The sequence below is a fragment of the Entelurus aequoreus genome, linkage group LG04 (genome assembly GCF_033978785.1).
Source record: "Entelurus aequoreus isolate RoL-2023_Sb linkage group LG04, RoL_Eaeq_v1.1, whole genome shotgun sequence".
Classification (NCBI taxonomy): domain Eukaryota; kingdom Metazoa; phylum Chordata; class Actinopteri; order Syngnathiformes; family Syngnathidae; genus Entelurus; species Entelurus aequoreus.
This window is the reverse complement of record NC_084734.1, coordinates 39288926-39313842: the sequence shown is the minus strand read 5'-3', so window position 1 is coordinate 39313842 and position 24917 is coordinate 39288926. Positions and strand designations below refer to the sequence as shown.

Below are 24917 nucleotides of genomic sequence, written 5' to 3'. Positions count from 1 at the left end.
CCATGTAACATCCCTTTTAAAAAGAAAAACTAACGTTTAGTTAATAAATATCGTGTAAAAACAATACAACAGAATGTAGTTCTAACAACTAGAGTAGTTTTATGAAGTAATGTAATCATAATGTACAATATTTACCTTGGAGAGTGGACTTTTATGGTATCTCCTTACAGCGGTTTGTCCGTCTAAATCAGTTGCTTTTCCATATTTGTATGGATAAATGTCGGCTATTTAGGTATTTTCACATTCTTGTCCGGTGTTGAACTCATTCTGCTTAAATATGGTGCAGACTAGCAGTGATATACTCTAAATACTTCAACAACTTAGCTACATGCGTTTCCCACCTCGGCCTTCAGTGTTGTCCGACTTCAATGATTACCTCTCAAAATACCATCATTGATGTCACCACGTGACCATTGCTGGAGAAATACTATACAGGAACACATTTACGCCCTACTGGGCATTGAATCACATCAACAGTGTACAAAACGTGTTACTTACTGCCGCATTTAAAAATCAATTAAAACGCATCAGCAATTAAAACTACCTTACTGTCAAGATTAAAATGGCAAAAAACATATTAAAAGTGAAAAAATAAAATATCTGAACTCACAATTAGTAGGACCTTTTCGACGCCATATAAGCCAGTGGTACCCCTCGTCATCTGCGTATTCGAGTGGAAATGGCGAGCATTTCCATATTTCATCGCCAGAACAGCTGAGCTAGCTTCTGGGGTTGGCCGACATCGTCTCACAAGATGTAGTTTCTCTTTAATTATCCTTCTTGAAAATGGCCTTGCAAATATATATCTGCCACCTAATCAACGTTTTGTTCTCCTTCTTTGCTATGATATGCAACACTACCCGCTTCCTGCTGGATTGCAACTTGTGAATGGATACTCACTTTGGAATGACAAGTGTGTATCCAATCACAGTCTCGTTAACATCAGGCTACGTAGATAGGCTACTGTCAACAACTTGTGACCTGATTGGCTATCGCAGCTGTCTATCAACTCTATGTATTCTCACATTCATCCACTAACGGTCCCGGTGAGTATCCAATCACAGGACGTGTAAACGTCACGTTCAACGTGAGGCCATCTAGAAGGCCTTACTGACAACAACTCATAATCTTATTGGCTATCGCAAATGTCTATCAACTGTATTTCCCCGTTCACTTACAGTGCACAGACGCCCACATTGTGGATTCTGAAGGCCTCTGGCAGATATGGTACAGCATGGCAACATAAGCTAGCTGAATTCTGATTGGATACAAACTAAAACTAAAAACAACAGCACTAGAACGAGCATAATATGACATGAAGAGAATATAAATACTTTTAGATATTTAGGGAAAGTCAATTAAAAAATTATTTTATCTTTAATTAGGATCCTGATTTCTGGTTATTTTAGGCCAGCAGAGAAGGCCTTGCTGGCCTTGACGGTGTAACGGTACAGTGGGAGAAGGAGACGGCCCGGAGACAGGGACGTCGTTAGCTTGCAGCGTGTTTATTAAAATATATAAATGAAGTGTGTTACTAATCCAAATGTACATACTGTGATTATGTGTAGCGATTTTATGTGGAGCGTTACCGGGTGGTGTTGAAGGTGCGTGTTGAGATCGGTGCGGAAGTCCAGAAAGGGCAAGGCAGGCTCGGCGGTCCGGGGACAGGCAGGTGGTCAGGGACTGGAGCGAGGCGTCGTTGTCCGGGGGCAGGCGTGAGGTCGACATCCGAGAAGGTAGCAGGAAGTCCAGAGGGGAACCGGGGAGACGAGACACACAGCTCGAAACCAGGGCTGCCGGATGACGACACAGGACAAGACACAATGAGCACAATGGAGGGGAAACACAAAGAGTGAGGAAGCACATAGGCAAGGAAGCTAGAGACGTGTAAGGCTTACTGTACTGGTACAAGTAGCTATGTTCTGGCACTGGAATGCAGGGCGCGCTGGCTTATGAAGGCAGGGATCTCATCAGCCTCAGGTGTGTTGATTGTAGGGTGAGAGCAGCCGCGCAGGAGAGGAACGCCAGGGGTTTGAACCGTAACACCCGCCACTGAAGCTACATGTATGCTAGCAAGAGCACAGTGAACGGGGATCCCCACAAATAAACAGACCTCACGTGCAAATGTCTTCACTTAAATACTAAAACTCTCGGATAAACAAATAAACATGGCAGAGATTGGATAGTTTTTGTCAAATAAAATGAATACTTCTTAGCATATCGATGCTCGATTGTTCTTATGGTCCTCACATCCTTTGATAATCGGGGTTATGAAAAGCCGTGGAAGATCCAGATAAAAGTGCACATTTTAAAGTTAAAGTACCACTGATAGTCACACACACACTAGCTGTGGTGAAATTACCCTCTGCATTTGACCCATCCCCTTGTTCCACCACCTGGGAGGTGAGGGGAGCAGTGAGCAGCAGCGGTGGCCGCGCCCGGGAATCATTTTGGTGATAAGAATGCATTTTCAAGTATCGCTGTTATCGTCCACCGACATCTGGATCGTGTGGACCAGATGCAATTGTGTTGCCAAAAAAAAAAAAAGTGTCCTTGCACAATGCTGCCCCCTACAGGCCCGTAGTGTAACAGTGACGTGTTGGTGTTGCCATGACCCTGCTGGTGTGTTCCAGGTGTGGGGCGATGAGCAGTCCAAGATGATCTGCAACACCAAGCAGCCCGGCTGCAAGAACGTGTGCTACGACCACGCCTTCCCCATCTCCCACATCCGCTTCTGGGTCCTGCAGATCATCTTCGTGTCCACGCCCACGCTCATCTACCTGGGCCACGTCATGCACGTCATCCACAAGGAGAACAAGATGAGGGAGGCCACGAGGAGCCCAACTGGCGGAGTGGTCAAGTCCCCCAAGTACTCGGACGAGAAGGGCCAGGTGAAGATCAAAGGCGACCTGCTGGGGAACTACATGACGTCCATCTTCTTCCGCATCGTGCTGGAGATGGCTTTCATCGTGGGCCAGTACTACCTGTACGGCTTCATCATGGACCCCAGGATCGAGTGCTCGCGGGCGCCGTGCCCCTTCACCGTGGAGTGCTACATGTCGCGGCCCACCGAAAAGACCATCTTCATCATCTTCATGCTGGTCATGTCCTGCGTCTCCGTGCTGCTCAACGTGGTGGAGATCTTCTACCTGGCGTGTTCGCGCAGCGCCAGGCGGAAGGCCAAAATGGGCGCCCTCGCTCTGCGCTCCCCCATGAACGGCGACCGTTACACTAAAGCCTGAAGAAGAGACGAGAACTTTCAAGAACTTTGACTTTTTTTATGAGAAAACTGGATATAAAGCACTAATGTTGGCTTGTTTAATAAGCTTTATGGAGATGATGCTGTCATTTACTGTTAAACCTCCACACGTTATTTGTATTAAACAACATAAAAAATATGAGCAACCTTTTTCAATGACACACATTTTAATCTGTTATTTATTTCAGCCTAAAATAATATTTATCATAGGAAAAAAAAAAGTTGCACTATTAAGAAATCTTCCTAAAAATCTTGTAAAATTACAATAATTTTGTGTATTACAGGAAATGTTAATAGAATAATGTTTGTTTATAACAACCATATTTATTCAGGAAACAATTGCCAAATTGCTTTTCCCTCGGGCTATTAATGATAATCACCATTTTTTGCAAAAATATAAGTAAGCAGGAAGCAGACTCAAAATAATAAACAAAGGAGAGAGATAAGACTTGCTCACACACACAAGCGAACGCACGAGCACCCAATCCTGATGTATCATAAAATCAATGTGATCGCTCCTTCCAGTTATTAATAATACCCACCACCTTCCATCCATCCATTCTCTTGTCCCTCTCGGGGTCTGGGCCAATAAACAGACAGCTTGTCTGATAAAAATAAGCAGCCTGAGCAAACAGACTCAAAACATACACAAGGTGAAAGATTGTGATTGGCATGCTTGCGCACAAGCACACGCACGAGTGCCCATTCCGGATGTGTCATACAATCAATGTGATCACTCCTCCCGCCAGTTAATGATAATCACCACCTTCCCTGATATAAATAAGCAGAAAAGCTCAAAATATTGAACCAAAAAACGAAACCCTAGTTTGCTCGCTCATACCCAAGTACAGTCACGAGCAACTGGATGTATCATACAATAAATATAATCGCTCCTCCCACCAGTTGTTATTGATAACCACCACATTTTCTAACACAAATAGGCATATAACAGACTCAAAACAACACAAAAAGGCCAAAGGCCAGGCTTGCTCATGCACAAGCTACTGATCTGGATGTATCACAAAATGTGTAATATGTCGCGGCGCAGGGCTGCGGTAGTTGTTACCCCAAGTACAACCTGTCAGGAGTAAATCCTGACAATGTGATCGCTCCACCCGCCAGTTATTAATGATTACCAACACCTTGCCCAATGAAGTTAATCAGAAAACAGACTCAAAATAATGCACAACATGGTTGGCTCGCTCGCACACAAGGACTAGCACGAGGGCCCATCCTGAATCTATCATCAATGCAATCGCTCCTCCCGCCAGTTTTTAATGATTTCAGCCACATTGTGCATTATAAATGTACACAAAAATACACAAGATGTATAATCTTTAGGAGAAAGTTTGTAAAATAAACTACAGAAGTTAAAATATCACCAAATGAAATTGCAATATTTCAACGTTAATTGGTAATAAATTGAAATAAACAATAATATTTTGTAAAAATAGTTAATATGTTTTTGTTTCTGGCTTTTATTCATAAGATAGTGTGACCAACCGCAAACAAATTTCTGTTCAGTGTAAAAAAACAAAAAGCATATTTGTTGGTGTTTATCCTCCTTACTTTTTGTATTGATACTTAAAGGAGCCATATGTAATAATTTCATGTCAAGTCATCATTAAATGGCCCTGATATGATAAAAAGGCATTAATAAATAATTTTCTTTTCAAATACCTCTATAACTGGTAACAGTAGTTCAGCCGTGACATGCTCAATTCAAAATTGGATTTACAGCCCCAAAATCTTGTTATTGTTTTCATTTCGATGCCCCGCCCTCTATCGTTTGACCACTTAGAAAGTCAGTGAGTGTGTCACATCCAGGTTGCTAGTTAGGCACCGCCCTCTTTGTCTGGCTACTGCCACTGGTAAAGTTACTAAACATGTCAGACCTTAGTAAATCTAAAAAGCGGCGTTACGATTGTCAATGTATTCATGACAAAGCCAGGATCAAAACGAGGATTTGTATCGGGGATGCCTTTGAAAGATGGAGACGATTGAAGGCGGAGAAGATTTTTTCATCCGACGCCAAACTTGCTAATTTCCTACTTGATATGTAAGTAAGGCATTTACATTTTCTTGTTACTTGTAATAAATGGAAACTGACATTTCGTATGTAAACTATATTGTCCAATACAGTCTATGATTTTGTCTAACAAAGCTAGTATGTTCGTGCAACAAATACAACGGCGGAAATAAATGCCCGTTAGCCTGTATGTCGATGTGTAATCGAATTGACAGGGCAAAATATATTTTCGACAAATAAAACCTATGTGGATATGGTTAGTGTCAGTGCCTATTTCGTTCTCAATATGCTGATACGCTGAGGAAATGGGTTCCAACATTAGCCCGGCTGACATGGCGATGTAAAACGTATGGAGACAGCCAAATCACATGATAAAAGAATTCCTCAATTGTGTTTGCATATTGTGGACAACATGTACCAAGTTATATGGCAATCTGAAATGTTTGAAACAGTAGTCTGTAGGCATACCTTGGGAAAATGTCTCCTCTTTAGTTTTGGGCGTACATCATCGAGTCACGTGACTATAGTTGTGTTTAATGGCCATGTTGGCAGGAGAGTCAGGTGACTTGTGTTTGGTGGCCATGTTGGCAAGAAAAGCAGCAGATAAAATTAATGCATTAATGTGTTGATTCCAACGTTTAGAGTTTACTACACATTGGACTCACACAAATATTGAAAGATACAACACAAAACTTTCGAGTTAAACATAACCAATTTGTATAATGCACCTGCCATGATTTTTAATTGTATAATTAGCCATAAGAATGTAAACATTTCCATATTTTACAGTGTTTGGAATGAACGCATTAGCTTTATGTCATCCTACAGTCTTCGGTTAATCAGATATTTCCCCTTCCTGGGTGGTGAGACTACTGACATCAGATGTGTAAGTAATAATAATAATGATGATGGATTAGATTTTATATCACGCTTTTCTATTATTAGATACTCAAAGCGCTCACAGAGAAGTGGGAACCCATCATTCATTCACACCTGTGGTGGTAAGCTACATTTGTAGCCACAGCTGCCCTGGGGTAGACTGACGGAAGCGAGGCTGCCAGTTTGCGCCTACGGCCCCTCCGACCACCACCTATCATTCATTCATCATGCATTCACCAGTGTGAGCGGCACCGGGGGCAAGGGTGAAATGTCCTGCCCAAGGACACAACGGCAGCGATTTGGATGTCAAGAGGCGGGGAGCAAACCTGCAACCCTCAGGTTTCTGGCATGGCCGCTATACCCAATGACTACGCCATACCGCCCCTAAGTGGGACAGTATTGACATTCAAACATGCATCAGATGTGAGATGACATCAGATGTGTAAGTGGGAGAAGCAGAGTTGCTATAGGTTCATAGAAGATTCTGTAGGAACTGCTTCGGGTCATTTTTGACCCCACTTGTGAAAGAGTGGGTGGTGATACAAAAACTGCAGTTCCTTAAAGGCCTACTGAAACCCACTACTACCGACCACACAGTCTGATAGTTTATATATCAATAATGAAATCTTAACATTGCAACACATGCCAATACGGCCGGGTTAACTTATAAAGTGCAATTTTAAATTTCCCGCGAAACTTCCGGTTGAAAACGTCTATGTATGATGACGTATGCGCGTGACGTCAATGGTTGAAACGGAAGTATTCGGACACCATTGTATCCAATACAAAAAGCTCTGTTTTCATCGCAAAATTCCACAGTATTCTGGACATCTGTGTTGGTGAATCTTTTGCAATTTGTTTAATGAACAATGAAGACTGCAAAGAAGAAAGCTGTAGGTGGGATCGGTGTATTAGCGGCTGGCTACAGCAACACAACCAGGAAGACTTTGACTTTGACGCTAGCCGCCGACCGCATCGATGATCGGGTGAAGTCCTTCGTCGCTCCGTCGATCGCTGGAACGCAGGTGAGCACGGGTGTTGATGAGCATAGCATAGCTCTGTGAAGTCCCGTAGCTAAGTTAGCTTCAATGGCGTCGTTAGCAACAGAATTGTTAAGCTTCGCCAGGCTGGAAAGCATTAACCGTGTAGTTACAGGTCCATGGTTTAATAGTATTGTTGATTTTCTGTCTATCCTTCCAGTCAGGGGTTTATTTATTTTGTTTCTATCTGCAGTTAAGCCCGATGCTATCACGTTAGCTCCGTAGCTAAAGTGCTTCGCCGATGTATTGTCGTGGAGATAAAAGTCATTGTGAATGTCCATTTCGCGTTCTCGACTCTCATTTTCAAGAGGATATAGTATCCGAGGTGGTTTAAAATACAAATCCGTGATCCACAATAGAAAAAGGAGAAAGTGTGGAATCCAATGAGCCAGCTTGTACCTAAGTTACGGTCAGAGCGAAAAAAGATACATCCTGCACTGCACTCTAGTCCTTCACTCTCACGTTCCTCATCCACAAATCTTTCATCCTCGCTCAAATTAATGGGATAATCGTCGCTTTCTCGGTCCGAATCTCTCTCGCTGCTGGTGTAAACAATGGGGAAATGTGAGGAGCTTTTCAACCTGTGACGTCACGCTACTTCCGGTACAGGCAAGGCTTTTTTTATCAGCGACCAAAAGTTGTGAACTTTATCGTCGATGTTCTCTACTAGATCCTTTCAGCAAAAATATGGCAATATCGCGAAATGATCAAGTATGACACATAGAATGGATCTGCTATCCCCGTTTAAATTTAAAAAAAATCATTTCAGTAGGCCTTTAATAATCATGAAAAAAATAATGGCCTCATGTCACAAACATGTTTTATGAGGAATACCAGTAATATACAAATATTACAACTTATTTTTAAAATATTTTAATTGAGGTCATTTTCGACCCCACTCGTGGAAGAGTGTATTCTTAGTAGGTTGTGGATCGAAGGGTTCATTAAAGTGGAGATAAGAAATCTGCATTCTGTATAAACGGAGATGTACTGTACTCCAGATACCACTAGAGAGCAGCAAAGATTGGATTTACATTCACAGATAAATAGATAGCGTTACATTCTCAACTGTAGATTATACAACAAACGAATAACACAATAACAATAGTGCAAATTTCATATTTTACTAAAATAATTTAAATCCTTTAAAAAGTACTCATTATCATACAAAAGTTAAGATGTCAAAATAATCAAGTTTGTTCAAGTTGTTGTTTCTATTTCTTTGACAAAAGTCAAAAGGAGCAGAAAGATGTTTGGATCAAATATCCAAAAAGTTGAGGGTGTCCTGGAATACAAAAATAAAAGAACGTGTGTAGATATTGCTTAATGACAAATGAAAACAACATCACATGGAGGAACAAGGCCAAGTCTCTATCTTGTCGCTAGTATTTCATATTAAAGTTTTGTCTGGCAGTAAATGTTTTTCTCGTCCATCACCACCATTTCTTTGGGCTTGTCCTCCACTTCCGGCGTGGGATTCTTGTGCTGGTGGTACTCCACCACGGGGTAGGTGACCATCGTGAGCAGCAGGACGGACAGCAGGATGTAGAGCTTGTACTCCAGGCACAGGAAGGTACTGTAGGCGAAGGCGATGACGAAGCCCAGAGACTCCCACATGCGGTAGTTGGCGAAGGCCGCCTCGCTCTCTTGGGGGAAGAGGATGCCGTACAGAGCTGTGTCGGAAAACATCCACACCTTATTAGCCGGGGGTGTCCGCCGTGAAGATGTGAACACCTGAGAGGCGCTCACCGTTGGTCTGAGTCTGCCACACAGCGTCAGCCATCCCCCACAGAGCAGGAAACACAAAGAAGACCCACAACTGGTCAGGGTGAGGCCTCCAGAACAAGAGGGCGATGATGCAGGCGAAGTTGGTCACGGCGGCTACAAATGAGCTGACAATTAATACAAAATTGTTTAATATCGAATAAATGATTCCGTTACCCAGGAGGAAGAGCGCCGTCCTCCCGGTGATGCGAGCGAGTCTCCCGAAGAGGAAGGAGAAAAGGGAATTGGACGCTCCGAAACACATCATCACGAAGCCCACATAGTGAATGCCCAGAGCGCACGTCACGTAATTCTGCATGGAGGAAACACTCACATTCAGATTGACACAAAGGACAACACAATGTGATTTATCCACATCATAAGTGTTCCACCTGCCAGTTTTGAACAATAATCACCACCTTTCACACCATACAATGTACAATGAATGCAACGTACAGTCATGCGTCTTCAAACGCCCAACCTGGACGTATTGAACAATTGCACCTCCTCCCGCCAGTTATTAATAATAACCACCACAAAAGACTCAGTCAAAATAATCCACAAGGTCTACAACCAAGGTATGCTTACATACACGGACTGTATGCATAGACGTGTCATAGAATTAAAGGTGCCATATGTAATAATTTCATGTCAAGTCATTAAATGGCCCTGATCTGCCAAAAGGCATTAATAAATCATGTTATTTTCGAATACCTCTATAACTGATAACAGTCTCCCATAACAATGTGACCTCGGACTATGTCAAGGTAACGTGCGGAGTTCCCCAGGGTTCGGTTCTTGGCCCTGCACTCTTTAGTATTTACATGCTGCCGCTGGGTGACATCATACGCAAGTACGGTGTTAGCTTTCACTGTTATGCTGATGACACTCAACTCTACATGCCCCTAAAGCTGACCAACACGCCGGACTGTAGTCAGCTGGAGGCGTGTCTTAATGAAATTAAACAATGGATGTCCGCTAACTTTTTGCAACTCAACGCTAAGAAAACGGAAATGCTGATTATCGGTCCTGCTAGACACCAACATCTATTTAATAATACCACCTTAACATTTGACAACCAAACAATTACACAAGGCGACTCGGTAAAGAATCTGGGTATTATCTTCGACCCAACTCTCTCGTTTGAGTCACACATTAAGAGTGTTACTAAAACGGCCTTCTTTCATCTCCGTAATATCGCTAAAATTCGTTCCATCTTGTCCACTAGCGACGCTGAGATCATTATTCATGCGTTCGTTACGTCTCGTCTCGATTACTGTAACGTATTATTTTCGGGTCTCCCTATGTCTAGCATTAAAAGATTACAGTTGGTACAAAATGCGGCTGCAAGGCTTTTGACAAAAACAAGAAAGTTTGATCATATTACGCCTATACTGGCTCACCTGCACTGGCTTCCTGTGCACTTAAGATGTGACTTTAAGGTTTTACTACTTACGTATAAAATACTACACGGTTTAGCTCCAGCCTATCTCGCCGATTGTATTGTACCATATGTCCCGACAAGAAATCTGCGTTCAAAGAACTCCGGCTTATTAGTGATTCCCAGAGCCAAAAAAAAGTCTGCGGGCTATAGAGCGTTTTCTATTCGGGCTCCAGTACTCTGGAATGCCCTCCCGGTAACAGTTAGAGATGCTACCTCAGTAGAAGCATTTAATTCCCATCTTAAAACTCATTTGTATAATCTAGCCTTTAAATAGACCCCCCTTTTTTAGACCAGTTGATCTGCCGTTTCTTTTCTTCTCTCCTCTTCTCCCCTGTCCCTTGCGAGGGGGAGTTGCATAGGTCCGGTGGCCATGGATGAAGTGCTGGCTGTCCAGAGTCGGGACCCCGGGTGGACCACTAGCCTGTGCATCGGTTGGGGACATCTCTGCGCTGCTGACCCGTCTCCGCTCGGGATGGTTTCCTGTTGGCCCCGCTGTGGACTGGACTCCCGCTGATGTGTTGGATCCACTGTGGACTGGACTTTCACAATGTTATGTCAGACCCACTCGACATCCATTGCTTTCGGTCTCCCCTAGAGGGGGGGGGGGGTTACCCACATATGCGGTCCTCTCCAAGGTTTCTCATAGTCATTCACCGACGTCCCACTGGGGTGAGTTTTTCCTTGCCCGTATGTGGGCTCTGTACCGAGGATGTCGTTGTGGCTTGTACAGCCCTTTGAGACACTTGTGATTTAGGGCTATATAAATAAACATTGATTGAATGATTGATTGAGTAGTTTAGGTATATTTAGATATGCTCATTTCAAAATTTGATTTACAGCCCCGAAATATTGTTATTGTTTTCCTTTCGATGCCCCGCCTTCCACCGTTTCAATCAATCAATCATCAATCAAAGTTTACTTATATAGCCCTAAATCACGAGTGTCTCAAAGGCCTGCACAAGCCACAACGAGCCCAATTAAAGAGCCTGTGAGTGTGTCACATCCAGGTTGCCGGTTACGCACTGCCCTCTTCGTCTAGCTACTGCCACTGGTAAAGTTACTAAACATGTCAGACCTTAGTAAATCTAAAAGACGTCGTTACGATTCTCCACTTAGTCATGACAAAGCCAGGAACAAAACGAGGATTTGTATCGGGGATGAAAGATGGAGACGATTGAAGGCGGAGAAGATTTTTTTCATCTGACGCCAAACTTGCTAATTTCCTCCTTGATAGGAAAGTCAGGCATTTACTTTTTCTTATTACTTGTAATAAATGGAAATGGACATTTTGTATGTAAACTATATTGTTCAATACTGTCTATGATCTTGTCTAACAAAACTAGCATGTTCGTGGAACGAATGCTTAGTGTGGTGGTGCTTGGATCCTAGTGTAATGCTTAGCATGGTAGCCCGGTTAATGACACATGGACCAGTTATTAACGATAACCCTTGATTAATAAAAAATAAACTAAAAACAGACTTCTTCCTACCAAATATTAATGGTAACTACTACCTTTCTTAGTTAGAAAAACATAGAAAACAGAAGCAAAAAAATGTACAGTCAATTCTCCACCAAAGTACAAGTAGACACCTGCCAGAATTATTGCAACCACTCCTCCTACCAGTTATCAATTATAATCATTACCTTTTTTAATGAAAAGTAAAGTAATATTTAAAATAATACATATAGTTAATTCCTGAGGTACTTTCACTCACGCACAAGCACAAATGCATATAGACATGTTCTAGAATTAATGCAACCACACCTCCTGACAGTTATTTACGATAACCACTACCATACTTTGCTTAATGGAAAGAAACAAAAAACAGACTTAAAATAATGCACCCAATCAATACCCAAGGTACACCCACTCAAGTTAGCATGTCCTGGAAATATTGCAACCACTCCCCCTACCAGTTATTAATGATAACCACTAGGCAAAGACCAAAGGATGCTTGCTCATGCACAAGCTCATAGAACGGCCATGGCATTCATTCGATGACTCCTACCCCTAGTTATTAATGATAACCACCACCTTGCACAAAAGCATGAACCCTATGTCAAAATGATGGTCCACATCAGGGCAGTACCTTGGTGTACTCTCCAGAGAGGAAACTCTGCTCGAAGCCGCTGTACATGGTGAGCGGGATGAGCATCAGCAGCCTCCAGTCCTTCAGCAGGCGGAAGGTGGCCAGGAAGGTGTGGCAGAAAGGTTCCCGGTTGCCACGGAACTCGCTGGTCTGCTCCCGGTCGATGTTGTCCAGGAAGATGGCCACGATTAGCATGGCCAGCACGCCCACACCTAGCAAATGTCAAGAAAATAATTGTCAGGAACTCAACCACACCTCTGAAAACATAACAAAATTGCACATAAATGTTGAAGAATAACTTTTGAAAGTTTTGATTACACCGGAGATAATACCTTTGGCAAATATATCCCGATAACGCAAACCGATAAGATAAGAGTCTCATAAAATAAACATGTTGATGATGACGATTTGTTAGTGTTGCCAGGAAACAACTAAATGTGTTTACCTAAGAATTTAGCAATGGTTCATATTTTCAAAACTTATAGCATTCTTAAAGACACTTTCATATTTTGGATTTTTGTGCTTACCTGTATTTTACAGTCATTTTGCTATTATTATCCACTTACCTAACATCGGTTTTTGTGAGTAACCTGTTCCAGAAGGCCAAAGATGGATTAGTACAAAAACCAAAGCATTTTTCCCCCCAAACAAATTATGTAAATCCAGTCAATCCGTTCCAGACACACATAGATCTTAACACAAAACATTTTTTAAAGAGAACAACTATAGTTTTGAGAGAAAATGTAATACATGGATAAATGGACATTTAACATCACTTTTACCATAACTAAAGACTTTTGTTGGCAAAGTCTGTGAAGACGTCTAATTTGTATTTTGTTATGAGTTATTTCTTGAATTCAACAGTGTTTCTCACCCTATTTATGAAAGTGATGGCACTCTCAACTTTATTTGGCTACATTGTGTATGGCTGTCAAGCTCAATAAATAAACAATGCTTGGGATTCATTGTTCAGGCACTTGATTCCGCAGATTGTTGTTCCACCGATCAGTTTGTTACGCGCAATGTTTGTACCATAACCAAAACGGTATATTAAAATCGGGGCAATTTGAAATTTGAAAACCAAATGACACGAAAAGTCGGGCGTACAAAGGCCGAGGTACCACTTCCCAAAATGACTACAAAATGAAATACTGCACATTTCTATCACAAATTACAGGTTACCATGGTTACCAAAGAGCCATTACCAATGTAGCAGCCGACGAGGGTCCACACCAGCTCCTGCGCAGGCCTGGTAGTGGTGCTGTTGGACGTGATGTTGAGTCCGCAGTCAGCCGCCCCGCAGAACTGCAGCTTCTCCTCTGAGATGTAAGCTGTGGCAAACATTCAACATTAAAGATTAAAGATTAAAGTACCAATGATTGTCACACACACACTAGATGTGTTGAAATTTGTCCTCTGCATTTGACCCATCCCCTTGGGGAGCAGTGGGCAGCAGCGGCGCCGCGCCCGGGAATCATTTTGGTGATTTAACCCCCAACTCCAACCCTATGTTGCTGAGTGCCAAGCACATGCTTTTATTCCTATCCATAGATCCATTTTCTACTGCTTGTCCCATTCGGGGTCACGGGAGGTGCTGGAGCCTATCCTACTGGCATGATAATGTATGATGACAGCATGTGTAAACACACTAGTGGTCATTTGACCTTACTTAGCATGTCTGCTATCATCAGGGCTGATAAGACCAAGAGTGTAAAGTCATCACACAGAACTCTTAAAACCGAACCACTTAGACCTTGCCCAGTTATGAACGTGTGCTTCAAGGGTTGGTCGCAAAAGCCCTAAAATGTCATTTATTAACTTTTAAGGGAAGACTTGGTGAAGGTTTGATTGGGCAAAGCAATACTTTGGTTGTGTTTGTCTAAGTCTCCACTCTCAGGGGACAAAAGTTGACTTTTTTGTCCTTTCAAGAATTTTTACTGTATTTTGGCCATAATTTTTGTGTTATTCTATTAAACATGATTTTTCCGAAGAGTGTTTTGGATTCTTTTTAGTCTTTTAACTTTTTTCCTGATGAAATCACTCAATCATCTTCAGCCTTTAACAAAAATACCAAACATCTTATGTTTACTTATTTATTTAGTTGAACCCTAGTGAGGATAAGCGGTATAATAAATGGATTGACGGATAATTTAACCCTTTGAAGGCACCACCACATCATTTAAGTGGCTCACCACATCATTTAAATTGGCCCAAAACATAATTTAAAATTAAATTACTACGATATCTGCTTGTCACCTTGACTTACGATTTGAAAGCAAATTCCCGAAAGAGACAAGCGGTAGAAAATTGATGGATGGATGGGTTAATTGTTGGATGCGGCCCTCTGAGGGCAGCCATAATTGTGATGTGACCCTCAATAAAAAAGAGTTTGACACCCCTGATGTTTTGCTATGTTGTATTTTGTGAAACAAAGTGAAATTAATATTGAACAAAAACAGTTTTAAAAAAATCATCCAAACCCAGCAGACACAAGACATTGATACAACATTGGTTATACATACAGTACATGTCCTTTAAAAAGGACTTTGAAACAATGCTGCAAAATAGTTGTATTTGTAAATTGAGACAACGTTGATGTCCAACGTTGGATCCACATTGTTGGTTGGGAAATGACTATATTTCAAAGGTCAAATAAACGTCACGGCTTGACATTGAATAAATGTCGTCGAAAGCATGTCGGGTTTTTTTAACGTTGTATTTGTGTTGTAGAATATTGGTTGGGAAATGACCAACATTTTTATTTATTTTTTGTCATGTCCAGCTACTCAGGCAAATCATATTGTTGATGTACTTTTGTAGATGCCCATATTGGCTGTACAGATTTACTTTACAAAAGAGAAGTGTGGGATACTTCTCTTGTTGCCTTATTTGTATCTGACTTTATTAAATTGATTTGTATTAAAGTTTGACGCAGCCGGACCGGAGCAGGAGGGGATAGAAAGAGAAAAAAAGGAAGACAGAGGGGGAAATTGCGGGGACAAGACGGGGATAAGACAGAGAGACAACAACAACAACAACAACAACAGAACAGCGTCAGCAAATACAATATGTACAAATATGATAGTACAAGTGATAGCAAAGAAGCAATTAGTGAAGTAAATATTAATAACACAGAAATGACAATGAACATTATTGCCCTACAAATGGAGCAATAAAAATACCAATAGAAATAGCACTATTGATAATGAATAATAACAATATTTACCTCTATTATCAACATTACAATTGTTTCAAATGCAACAATACATATATGTAATGATAATTTGAAATACAAAAAAAAAAGCAGATAAATGGACTGGAAGAAAGAGAAGCGAACTGTATTAACCTTGTAGATTGTTATAGTAACAATAAGCAAAGCTTTGTCAGTGTGCCATGTGTTACCCAGTTTCCCCTAGGGGAACAACGTTAAAACATGTTTGATGAAACGTGATTATATGCCTGACTGTACATATGCATATGTGCTTGTATATGTAAAATATGTGTATATGTATGTTTGTACAGTGTATGTGTGTGTGGATGTACAAACCCCGTTTCCATATGAGTTGGGAAATTGTGTTAGATGTAAATATAAACGGAATACAATGATTTGCAAATCATTTTCAACCCATATTTAGTTGAATATGCTACAAAGACAACATATTTGATGTTCAAACTGATAAACTTTTTTTTTTTGGCAAATAATCATTAACTGTAGAATTTGATGCCAGCAACACGTGACAAAGAAGTTGGGAAATGTGGCAATAAATACTGATAAAGTTGAGGAATGCTCATCAAACACTTATTTGGAACATCCCACAGGTGAACAAGCAAATTGGGAACAGGTGGGTGCCATGATTGGGTATAAAAGTAGATTCCATGAAATGCTCAGTCATTCACAAACAAGGATGGGGCGAGGGTCACCACTTTGTCAACAAATGCGTGAGCAAATTGTTGAACAGTTTAAGAAAAACCTTTCTCAACCAGCTATTGCAAGGAATTTAGGGATTTCACCATCTACGGTCCGTAATATCATCAAAGGGTTCAGAGAATCTGGAGAAATCACTGCACGTAAGCAGCTAAGCCTGTGACCTTCGATCCCTCAGGCTGTACTGCATCAACAAGCGAAATCAGTGTGTAAAGGATATCACCACATGGGCACAGGAACACTTCAGAAACCCACTGTCAGTAACTACAGTTGGTCGCTACATCTGTAAGTGCAAGTTAAAACTCTCCTATGCAAGGCGAAAACCGTTTATCAACAACACCCAGAAACGCCGTCGGCTTCGCTGGGCCTGAGCTCATCTAAGATGGACTGATACAAAGCGGAAAAGTGTTCTGTGGTCTGACAAGTCCACATTTCAAATTGTTTTTGGAAACTGTGGACGTTTTTGCAATGGTGCTGTAGCTGAAAGTTTTTGTGTTGTAATTTACGATATTGTCTTGAAGTGTTTGCGTATGTTATGACCTATCTTGACTACCGTAGGTATTTGCCACTTTTGTTTTCAAGACGTCAGAGACGGAGAAAATAGACTAAACGTTTAACGTCCTTATTTTTAAAAGTGCATATCTTCATATAAAGTCGGACGTTTTTCAATCCAATGTTTTACTTTTTCTGGTATCGATAAAATCGATCGATTCCATTTTAAAACGATCTTGGATCGATAATTATCTTCCAGAAGGAAAACTTGCCCAGCACAGATCGAAATACTTGAACATTTGGGAATATAAATTGATCTATATAGTTATGCGCGGGTCGTTCTCCCAAGATGTGGACCCCGACTTAAACAAGTTGAAAAACGTATTCCGGTGTTACCATTTAGTGGTCAATTGTACGGAATATGTACTGAACTGTGCAATCTACTAATAGAAGTTTCAATCAATCAATCAAAGATGCAGCAGGAAACTCTGGAGGCAAGGTGCAGGTGAGACAATGATTTATTGACTATGAAAACATGCAAAACTACAAAAAGACTAGCGTGCCGATCGCAAAAGAAGCTAAGCTAAGTAAATAGCTAGCGTGAAAGCTTAGCATAAAAACAAACAAACAAAAAGCAAAGCTTAGCTCTGGAATCCTAGACATCCTAACTGTTGCGTTTAAGCAAATAAGACAGCCAAACAGTGTGTGGCGAAAGACAGGAATATGTAGCTCTCTGATTTGTGCCCAGGAGCAGGTGAGCGTCACAAACACTAATCAGAGGCAGGTGAAACTAATCAGCAACCATGGAAACCAAAACAGAACTGAGGTAGTCAAACTAACAGAACAAAACATGATCCGGGCAACGGATCATAACAGATCAATCGTTACAACCCTACTTTGGATATAATTAAAATCGAATTTCACCTGAGAGCTGAATCGATTTTGACTCATTGGGTGTAAAAACTATCGCAGATGAGGAGTGAAGGTTGCTGATACCAATACAAGTGGTGTGGTTGTCAAACTGTGGCCCAAGTACCACTAGTGGTACAGCAACAACAGAGATGAGAGATGAGATACCACAGTGAAAGGCACCATTAACACCCGTTACTTCATACCTATGTTGGTGTCCTGTCCAAAGATGAGCGAGGACATGAGGTTCCCCCACACGGCCGAAGACTGAAAGATGAAGAAGAAGATGCCAAAGTACTGGTTGATGACGTCTGAGCTCTTCTTGCCCTCTTTGGCCGCCTGCACATTGCCAGAGATGGTCAGGTAAGTGCACTTAGCCGACCACAGAGGAGAACCCCCCAAACCCAGGATGACCGAGGTGGGGATAAGGGTGTACCTGAGAGCAGGAGCATCTCACTGAGGCTGCTGAGTGTCTTGATTAGACGTGTTTCTTACCAGCCCGGGTAAAGGTTCCCAAAGGAGTAGGATACGTAGCACGCCATGCCGGCCACGATGGTCCACTTACAGCCCAGGTTCTTGATCATGATGGGCGGCAGAAACATGGAGGAGATGATGATGGAGGCGTAAATGACGCTCAGCGAGGTCACGCCCATCCCCTCCTCCGCATTCAGGCTGCTCTGCAGAGGAGGAGGTTTTGGGAAGCTGGTTTAGGTCCAGAAGAAAGGCTCAAACTTTGCTCTGACGCACGTGTGACTCAACGTGCATGCTATTTTCAACTCAGCTATGTGGCGGGGACTCAAACTTCCACTAGAACTGCTGTCATTTACAGGATAATTGCAAAACATCATAAAAATAGCTTTTTCAACTGGGATAAGTCATCAATACAGTACACAAAATTTATATTTTGATCAAAAACAAAAAAACAAACATTATTATTAATATATTTAAAATATATGTTTGTATATTTTACTATATTTAATTGACAGTAAGAAAATGGAAATATTTTCTGCATTTTTTTGATAACTCATCTGTCACACGAAGAATATCTTCATTTCATTTAGCATCCAGTAAATGGTAGAGGTTCCATTGAAAATATATTTGTTTTTCAAAGTATTTGTTTGTAATATTTAATTAATATTGTTATATTAATTATTTACATTATATGCATATGTTACATTTGATTTATTTTTTTATATTGTCCTAATTCCTTTTTAAACTAAAATAAAGTAGTATAATATAGTATTTTTTAGAGATGTCGATAAATGCTTTAAAATGTAATATCGGAAAATATCGGTATCGGTTTTTTTTATTATCAGTGTCGGTTTTTATTTTTTTATTGTTTTATTTTTTTATTAAATCAACATAAAAACACAAGATACACTTACAATTTGTGCACCAACCCAAAAAACCTCCCTCCCCATTTACACTCATTCACACTCATTCACACAAAAGGGTTGTTTCTTTCTGTTATTATATTCTGGTTCCTACTTTATATATCAATATATATCAATACAGTCTGCAAGGGATACAGTCCGTAAGCACACATGATTGTGCGTGCTGCTGGTCCACTAATAGTACTAACCTTTAACAGTTAATTTTACTAATTTTCATTAATTACTAGTTTCTATGTAACTGTTTTTATATTGTTTTACTTTCTTTTTTATTCAAGAAAATGTTTTTAATTTATTTATCTTATTTTATTTTATTAATTTTAAAAAAAAGGACCTTATCTTCACCATACCTGGTTGTCCAAATTAGGCATAATAATGTGTTAATTCCACGACTGTATATATCGGTATCGGTTGATATCGGTATCGGTAATTAAAGAGTTGGACAATATCGGAATATCGGAATATCGGATATCGGCAAAAAGTCATTATCGGACATCCCTTGTATTTACATATATGTATATATTAAGTATAATAAAAAAAAAGTAATGAATAAATCGGTAAACGTTGATTAAATAAAATGTGATGTAGGAGTAATTAACAAAACTACTTTTTCTACACAAACACAATAATTTACAGGATTAGTATGAAATACAAAAACATTTATTAAATATCTAAATTGTATGTATTGAATAGTACATACAGTAGATACAATACTGTAAGTAGAATACAAATATTATTCGAAAAAGAGATTAGACATTAAAAGCAGACACAAGCAAAAAAAATCTAACTATGCAATGACTCTATCCATGTACGTTATCAAAAAAATACATTTGTCGAGTGATATGAAGGATATGTCGGTCACGTTGCCAGACATATGGAACTATCCAGTGCTCCAGACATCATTCTACACGACAAAACCGATGAAAACTAGGAAAAGCATGGAGGTCTACAACTTATTTGTGTGGCTGGGTCAAGGAAGTTGGTATCAAGACTCTCCCGGATAAATAAATGCATCGTTTTTGCTCGGGTAAAGTTGCATTTCATGAGTTCAATTTGCGTCTCATATAACTATAGATGTCAACGTTGTGTATGTGCTGAAAGGTTCATTTATGATTGCTGCCTTTCGTAAAAAAAAAATTGATTTAACTAAGATTTTGCTCACTTTTGATTTATTTTATTTGGACTTATCGAGTTGGTGGTTTCCAAAAATCTTGTAGCAAAAATGTGCGTTTTAAGAACACCAAAACAAGATATAATACAAGATAATACCTAAATGAGCAACACTAAACATTAGAAGTATATCAAACAAACCCTTTAACGAAGTGATCACTGCAAACTCGTGCATTCTTTGACTCTGGTTGCTTCTTTGGACTTGAGTGCGTGCCACTCTTCTCTTCGTCTTTAGTAAAATCTTGACATAGTTCACCCTTTTTGATTACTTCTCGAGAAACCCTGAAGAAACGTTGTCTTTTTCGCGATTTGAAGGTTTCCAACAGCCTAAAACAGTGTTTTTCAACCACTGAGATATTGTCTGGTGCGCCGTGGGAGTTTATGTAATTTCACCTAATTGGGTTAAAAATATTTTTTGCAAACCAGTAATTATAATCCGCAAATGTGCCAATGTTGAGTGCCTGTGCTGTCTAGAGCTCTGCAGAGTAACTGTGTAATACTCTTCCATATCAGTAGGTGGTAGCCGGTAGCTAATTGCTTTGTCGATGTCGGTAACGACGACAATGGTTTGCAGGTAAAAAGGTATCTAATGCTTAAACCAAAATTAAACAAAAGGCGAGTGCCGCTAAGAAAAGGCATTGAAGCTTAGGGAATACTATGCAAAACTAAAACTGAACTGGCTGCAAAGTAAACAAAAACAGAATGCTGGACGACAGCGTCCTCAAAGTACATCCGTAAATGACATGACAATCAACAACAAAATAGGAGCGCAAGACAAGGACTAAGACACTACACACAGGAAAACACCAAAAAACTCAAAATAAGTCACATCATGATGTGACAGGTCGTGACAGTACTTAGAGACAAGAGCTATAGTGATGCATGGTTGGTTATGATTAGAATTCATATCAAACAATTGAACGACTTTTTATTGTCAATATCCGTTGCTGGGTTTCATTTTTTTAATGTTTTCTGCTGGTGGTGTGACTCAGAAAAGGTTGAAAAACACTGGCCTAAAACAGTACAAGTTTAGTTAATTTTTTTGTACAAATGTTTTTTCAATTAGAAAAAAATCAAATTATTTGTATTATTTTGTTTTAATTTTTTGGTTTTTTTTAAAGTACTATTCATTTATAAAACAAATTTGACTATAACCATAATGATTTATCAATTAACATCAATGAAAAAAATATGACATATCAATACATTGAAAATGTTTTGTTTATTTTTATTTTGTTTATTACAGCAAAAACTAAAAGTTTTATACGCTAAATGTGAACTTTGTTTACTTCACTTTGCAAATATGAAAACGTGATTATTATTATTATTATAGTTAGTGTATACCTGCAGGCTCTGTAGTCCTCCATAGGCAGTGAAGAGCGACAGGAAGCCGAGAGACACCACCAACACGTTCTTGAAATTGCGGCTGAACATGACTGTTTCCCCAAAACTGAAAGACAACAAATGTTACGAGTGTCTTTTCAGAGGAGCTTCTCTGCTGGCGAGTAAAAAGCGCTTGTAAAGGATTGTGTGATAAAGATATATTTTACAGGCAACTCCTGTGAGCAAAGTCCAGCTGTGATGACACAGACATATGTACAGTTCTCACACACACTTATATATGAGTACTTATCGTTGGGCCTCTGATTGGACACACACCAAATGACACATCATGAAAACTTTGCAGTGTGCTTCCTGTAATGTTTACTGCTTAAACCATTATTGTGAAAGTTTGTATCCTTACAGCTGTAACAGGATGTATTGCACTTCACTAACCGGAAGAGAGAAAATGCAGGTGTTTGACCAAGAGGTAAATAATTAAGAGCTCCCGGGCTAAACTGAGAAATAAGAGTTTTCGATGTCCAGTTATTATCCAGATTAGTCTAGAATACTTTTCGTGTATATATAGCTAATCATAACATGGTGTCAGAGTGAAAGTAATAAGACTATGGACCCGCGAGAAAAAAGAAAACTAGTCGAGAAAAAAAAAAAAAAAAAAGGCGGGAAAAAGTCAACAATGGAAGCGTTTGGCGTACCTACCCCGAAGATGGACTGGGATTCATCTAATTTACCAGATGCGTGGCGGAGATTCAAGAAACATGCACAACTCATGTTCATAGGACCGCTCAAAGAGAGAGCAGAAGAGGAAAAATGCAGCTTTCTTCTGCTGTGGATCAGCGACAAAGGACGGGACATCAGCAACACATGGACACTGACTGAAGATGAAGCTAAGGGACGGCGTGGCGAAGTTGGTAGAGTGGCCGGGCCAGCAATCGGAGGGTTGCTGGTTACTGGGGTTCAATCCCCACCTTCTACCATCCTAGTCACGTCCGTTGTGTCCTTGGGCAAGACACTTCACCCTTGCTCCTGATGGCTGCTGGTTAGCGCCTTGCATGGCAGCTCCCGCCATCAGTGTGTGAATGTGTGTGTGAATGGGTGAATGTGGAAATACTGTCAAAGCGCTTTGAGTACCTTGAAGGTAGAAAAGCGCTATACAAGTATAACCCACTTATCATTATTTTATCTAAGTTGCTAAAAACATACTACGACAGATTCTCAGAATACCTCACCCCGAAAGCAAATCCTATATTTGCAAGATATAAATTCCAGGAGAAGACGCAAGGAAACTGTGAGTCATTTGAGCACTTTGTGACAGATCTCAAGCTACTAGTTAACGACTGTAACTACACACACAGCGACGAGATGGTCAGGGACCGTATAATTTTCGCTACCAACTCACCCAGACTGCGCAAAAAATTACTCAGCCAGGGGCCGGAGCCCACGCTCGAAAAAACGATCGATATAGCCCGCTCCCATGAGCTATCACAAGTGAAGCTAAAGGCTCTGGCTAACGGAAGCCACGAAGTACACGCAATCCACCGCAAACCTGGAAGGCCAAGTTTCATAAAGGGAGCTAGCAGGCACCATGACAGCCCAAAAATGCATGAAAATGCCTGCAGCAAGTGTGGAGGACACCACAATAAATCAACAGAGTGCCCAGCAAAAGGGAAACAATGTTTAAAGTGTCGAAAATTCAATCACTATGCAAAAGGGTGCAAAACTAAGTCCCACACCCCAGGTAGAACAGTGCACAGAGAAATCCACACAGTTGGTGAAGATAATGAAGACGATAGCTCAGAGCAATTTGTGGACACTGTTACTACAGAGAAAGAAGATGAGGAAAGTGCATATGCATCCATTGGATTGGGGCCACAGAACAGAAAATTTACTTTTAAGCTAGATACTGGTGCACAAGCAAGTGTAATACCAGCCAAAGACTTTAATGCGCTAATGCCCAGCATACAATTAATGACTGCTGACCGTAATTTAACAGGCTACGGCGGACACGCGCTGGAAGTGAACGGCTACTGCAAAATAGCAAGTACATACAAAGCTAAGTCAACCACAGAAAAGTTCTACATAGTAAACTGTAAAGGCCCACCCATCCTAGGCTACAAAGCCTGCAAGGCCCTGGGACTCATCAAAGTAGTGTACGCAGTCAACAGTGACTAAGGGAACAGCACCCTGTCAGACCACATCCTAAGTGAGTACTCAGATGTTTTCAAAGGCATCGGCACATTCCCAGGCGAATGCAGTTTCAGAATAGACCCCAAAGTAGCACCAGTTGTGTGCCCACCACGGAGGGTACCATTTGCTCTTAAAGACCGTCTAAAAATAGAGCTAGACAACATGGAAAGGGACAGAATAATATGCAAGGTGACAGAGCCCACCCAGTGGGTTAATGCCCTAGTAGTGTGCGAAAAGCCCAAAATACGCAAACTCAGAGTGTGCCTAGACCCAAGACCCCTAAACAAGGCAATAATGAGGCCATATTACCCTCTAACCACACTGGAGGATGTGACATCCAAGTTAGCAGGGGCAAAGTATTTCAGCATCCTAGACGCAAGATCAGGGTATTGGGCAATCAAGTTAAGTGAGGAATCCTCACTGCTCACTACATTTAACACCACGTTCGGAAGATACCGTTTCATCAGGCTGCCCTTCGGCATCGTGTTCACCCAGGACGAGTTCCAGAGGAGGGTGGATGAGACATACGAAGGCCTGAGAGGAGTAGCCGGCATCGTTGACGACATCGTCGTGTTTGGAAAAACAAAGCAGGAACACGACAGCAGTCTCCGGGCCATGCTCGACCGCACCAGAGAGAGAGGCATACGCCTGAATCCAGATAAATGCCGTATTTGTGTTTCTGAGGTGAGCTACTTTGGCCATAAGCTCACAGCCAACGGTTTGAAACCAGACCCACTTAAGGTGAGAGCCATCAGAGACATGCCACCACCAACAAGTGAGGCAGAGCTCGAAACCGTGCTACGCATGGTCAACTACCTAGCAAGATTTGCACCCAACCTAGCTGAGGTGTGTGCACCACTCAGACTACTACTAAGACAGGACACAGAGTTCATATGGGGCACTATGCATGATAATGCGTTTCAGAAGATGAAAGAGATCATCCCAGCGCAGCCAGGGCCAGTGTTGGCTTACTTTGATCCTGAAAAAGAAGTGACA

The 24917-nt window shown here is 40.9% G+C and overlaps 2 protein-coding genes across 3 annotated transcripts in view; one reads left to right on the top strand and one right to left on the bottom strand.

Moving 5' to 3' along the window:
* The window catches only part of LOC133648605 (gap junction Cx32.2 protein-like), a 6950-nt gene extending 3552 nt beyond the window's left edge, over positions 1-3398 (top strand). Inside the window, exon 3 of the mRNA XM_062044863.1 lies at positions 2634-3398. Coding sequence (XP_061900847.1) covers positions 2634-3242 — 609 coding nt within the window. The 3' untranslated portion in view covers positions 3243-3398. The remainder of the gene's footprint in view (positions 1-2633) is intronic.
* Positions 3399-8295: 4897 nt separating this feature from the next.
* On the bottom strand, positions 8296-21883 carry unc93a (unc-93 homolog A). 2 transcript variants are annotated; one of them, XM_062043552.1, is made up of 8 exons: positions 21738-21883; positions 18328-18509; positions 18039-18268; positions 13712-13837; positions 12507-12718; positions 9149-9284; positions 8957-9088; positions 8296-8880 (listed from the first exon to the last, which is right to left on the bottom strand). In XM_062043552.1, the coding sequence occupies exons 1-8, from the start codon at positions 21825-21827 to the stop codon at positions 8603-8605; spliced, it is 1386 nt and encodes a 461-aa protein (XP_061899536.1). In that variant the 5' UTR covers positions 21828-21883; the 3' UTR covers positions 8296-8602. The 2 variants fall into 2 exon arrangements, with proteins under 2 accessions (XP_061899536.1, XP_061899537.1); XM_062043553.1 differs by having other exon boundaries at positions 18328-18504.
* Between the last annotated feature and the right edge of the window lie 3034 nt (positions 21884-24917).

Coding starts and splice junctions, on each gene's coding strand:
- unc93a (XM_062043552.1), bottom strand. CDS start 21,827: ATGTTCAGCCGCAATTTCAAGAACGTGTTGGTGGTGTCTCTCGGCTTC. Junction 12,719..13,711: donor CCTCGTCGGCTGCTACATTG/GTAATGGCTCTT, acceptor GACATTTGCTAG/GTGTGGGCGTGCTGGCCATG. Junction 8,881..8,956: donor GTGGCAGACTCAGACCAACG/GTGAGCGCCTCT, acceptor TTTCCGACACAG/CTCTGTACGGCATCCTCTTC.